We start from the raw sequence: 1,893 nt of genomic DNA, 5'->3' as shown, positions 1-1,893 counted from the left end.
TAAAGTAACTAGTAACTAAAGCTTTCAGATGAATGTAGTAAGAAGTACAATATTTCTCTGCGATGTAGCAGAGTAGAAGTAGAAAGTGGCATGAACAGACTCTAATATAGTACAAGTACTTCAATATTTGTACTATAGTACAGTATGAGTAAATATACTTAGTTACATTCTACCACTGCTTACTGATCACAGTGAGGCCCTCAGGCATTTGTGAAAACATAAAGATGGAAATGTATATGTGCTTTCCTTGCAAAATAAACCAGAATCATGTGTCACATTGATACACAGTATTTTAGAGCATTTCATTCCGTACACAAACTCATTGTGTACTCATTGTTTGCAGGAGCAAGCTGAGGGCAAGGGGGGCGAGTTGGCCTCCACCACTGTCCTTAACTGGATTCCCAAGTGTGTCACCGGCCTGACGCTGTGGACTCCAGGCAAAGACACTTCAGGTGCAGTTGATACACATGTAACAGACATACCTTATCATACCACACCATAATCCGTTGTAAGTCCTTGTTGTTGTTGTTTTGGAGGCATACATTCACCTTGATGGCTGTGTTGGTGACTCTAGTGTGAAGTGTTGCTTCAAACGCAGAGGTACAGAAACCTGGAGTTGTGAACGTGGGTTTTCTTTTCTCAGGTGAGGAAAAGGAAGCGGCTGTAGCAGAGAACTGAGCCATGTGACCAATCCACAATCCTGCGTCTCTCAACCTGTTTACAAAGCAAAATAACATGTGGTCCTAAATAGGAAAATAAATCTGTTAAGCTAAAAGTCTTCACTGTTTTCTTATGAATGTGGTTCCATTGCTTCTCTAGTTTTTCTCATGAATGTATAATGTGTGCAGTGCACGTCCTTTTCTTTGTTTTCTCATAATGTGCTTCAGTGTGATAGGGGTAATTGTTCTGGGGGCTCTGCTTGGGTTTGTGAACCAGCTGGCTGAGAGATGTCTCTCTGTAGGGTGAGGGCTTCCTTACTGTGTTTTTTTGGTATTTATAAAACTTATATGCTCTCTTTTGAGTTTTGATAATTAATGGGTGGCATCCTAATTCTCCTCTGCGCTCATTATTTGGTGTTTTCTGTTGGACTCATTTGGAGAATGGATTTGCAAAATTCTGCATGCAGAGTCTCAATTGGGTGTCCCATTTAGTAAAGTCTTGGTTGGCAAGTGGACCAGACCTCACAACCATAAAGGGAAATCTATCAAATCTATGCTCTATTGTTTCAGCCACAGAGACATAACCTAAGAATCTGAAGGAGTAATGTGATATTTGTAACATTAATTTCTCTGCATGTAGGTAAAAAAATATCTCAATAGCCGGTCTTTTTTTTTTTTTTTACACCTTTTAACATCTTAATTTAGAACACACATAAAATGATTACAGTGACAAATGCAATGTTTGACAATTCAAGTAGAAATCTTAACAAACAGTCCACACCTCCTAAACAGAATACTTTTTATTTTAACAATAGGCCTATACATCCACTATAGGAAATAACAAGTAAGTGAATGATGACCAAAGTAAATCAAAAATAAATATTCATTACATTTATATAGCGTTTTATCATAGACACTCAAAGCGCTTCGGGGGGGACTACTCACTAAAACAACCAATGTGTAGCCCCCACCTGGATGGTGCATGGCAACCTCACGACTCAGCCCACATCAGCTTTGTAGAAAGGGAGGGGAATATGTTTTTAGTGGTGGGGGAAACAGGAGCACCCGGAGGAAACTCCACACAAGACCCAGGACCCCCGGTACCTTCTCTCTGTGAGGCCACAGTGCTGACCTTTGGGCCAAAATATGAATGTTGAAGTATCAAAATATAGAACATTAAAGAATATCAAAGCCAAAAATGGAGAGAGAGAGAGAGAGAGAGAGAGAGAGAGAG

General features: G+C 39.8%; 1 protein-coding gene across 2 annotated transcripts in view; it reads left to right on the top strand.

The window, feature by feature from the left end:
- Nucleotides 1-793, top strand: part of rsph1 (radial spoke head component 1) — a 6,343-nt gene extending 5,550 nt beyond the window's left edge. For both annotated transcript variants that reach the window (XM_032542032.1, XM_032542031.1), the window contains 2 exons: nucleotides 344-452; nucleotides 644-793. In XM_032542032.1, coding sequence (XP_032397923.1) covers nucleotides 344-452; nucleotides 644-678 — 144 coding nt within the window. In that variant the 3' untranslated portion in view covers nucleotides 679-793. The remainder of the gene's footprint in view (nucleotides 1-343; nucleotides 453-643) is intronic.
- Nucleotides 794-1,893: the final 1,100 nt, after the last annotated feature.

The sequence above is a fragment of the Etheostoma spectabile genome, chromosome 17 (genome assembly GCF_008692095.1).
Source record: "Etheostoma spectabile isolate EspeVRDwgs_2016 chromosome 17, UIUC_Espe_1.0, whole genome shotgun sequence".
Taxonomy (NCBI): Eukaryota; Metazoa; Chordata; class Actinopteri; order Perciformes; family Percidae; genus Etheostoma; species Etheostoma spectabile.
Note: the sequence above shows the minus strand (reverse complement) of the source record. Positions and strands in the feature narration are given on the sequence as shown.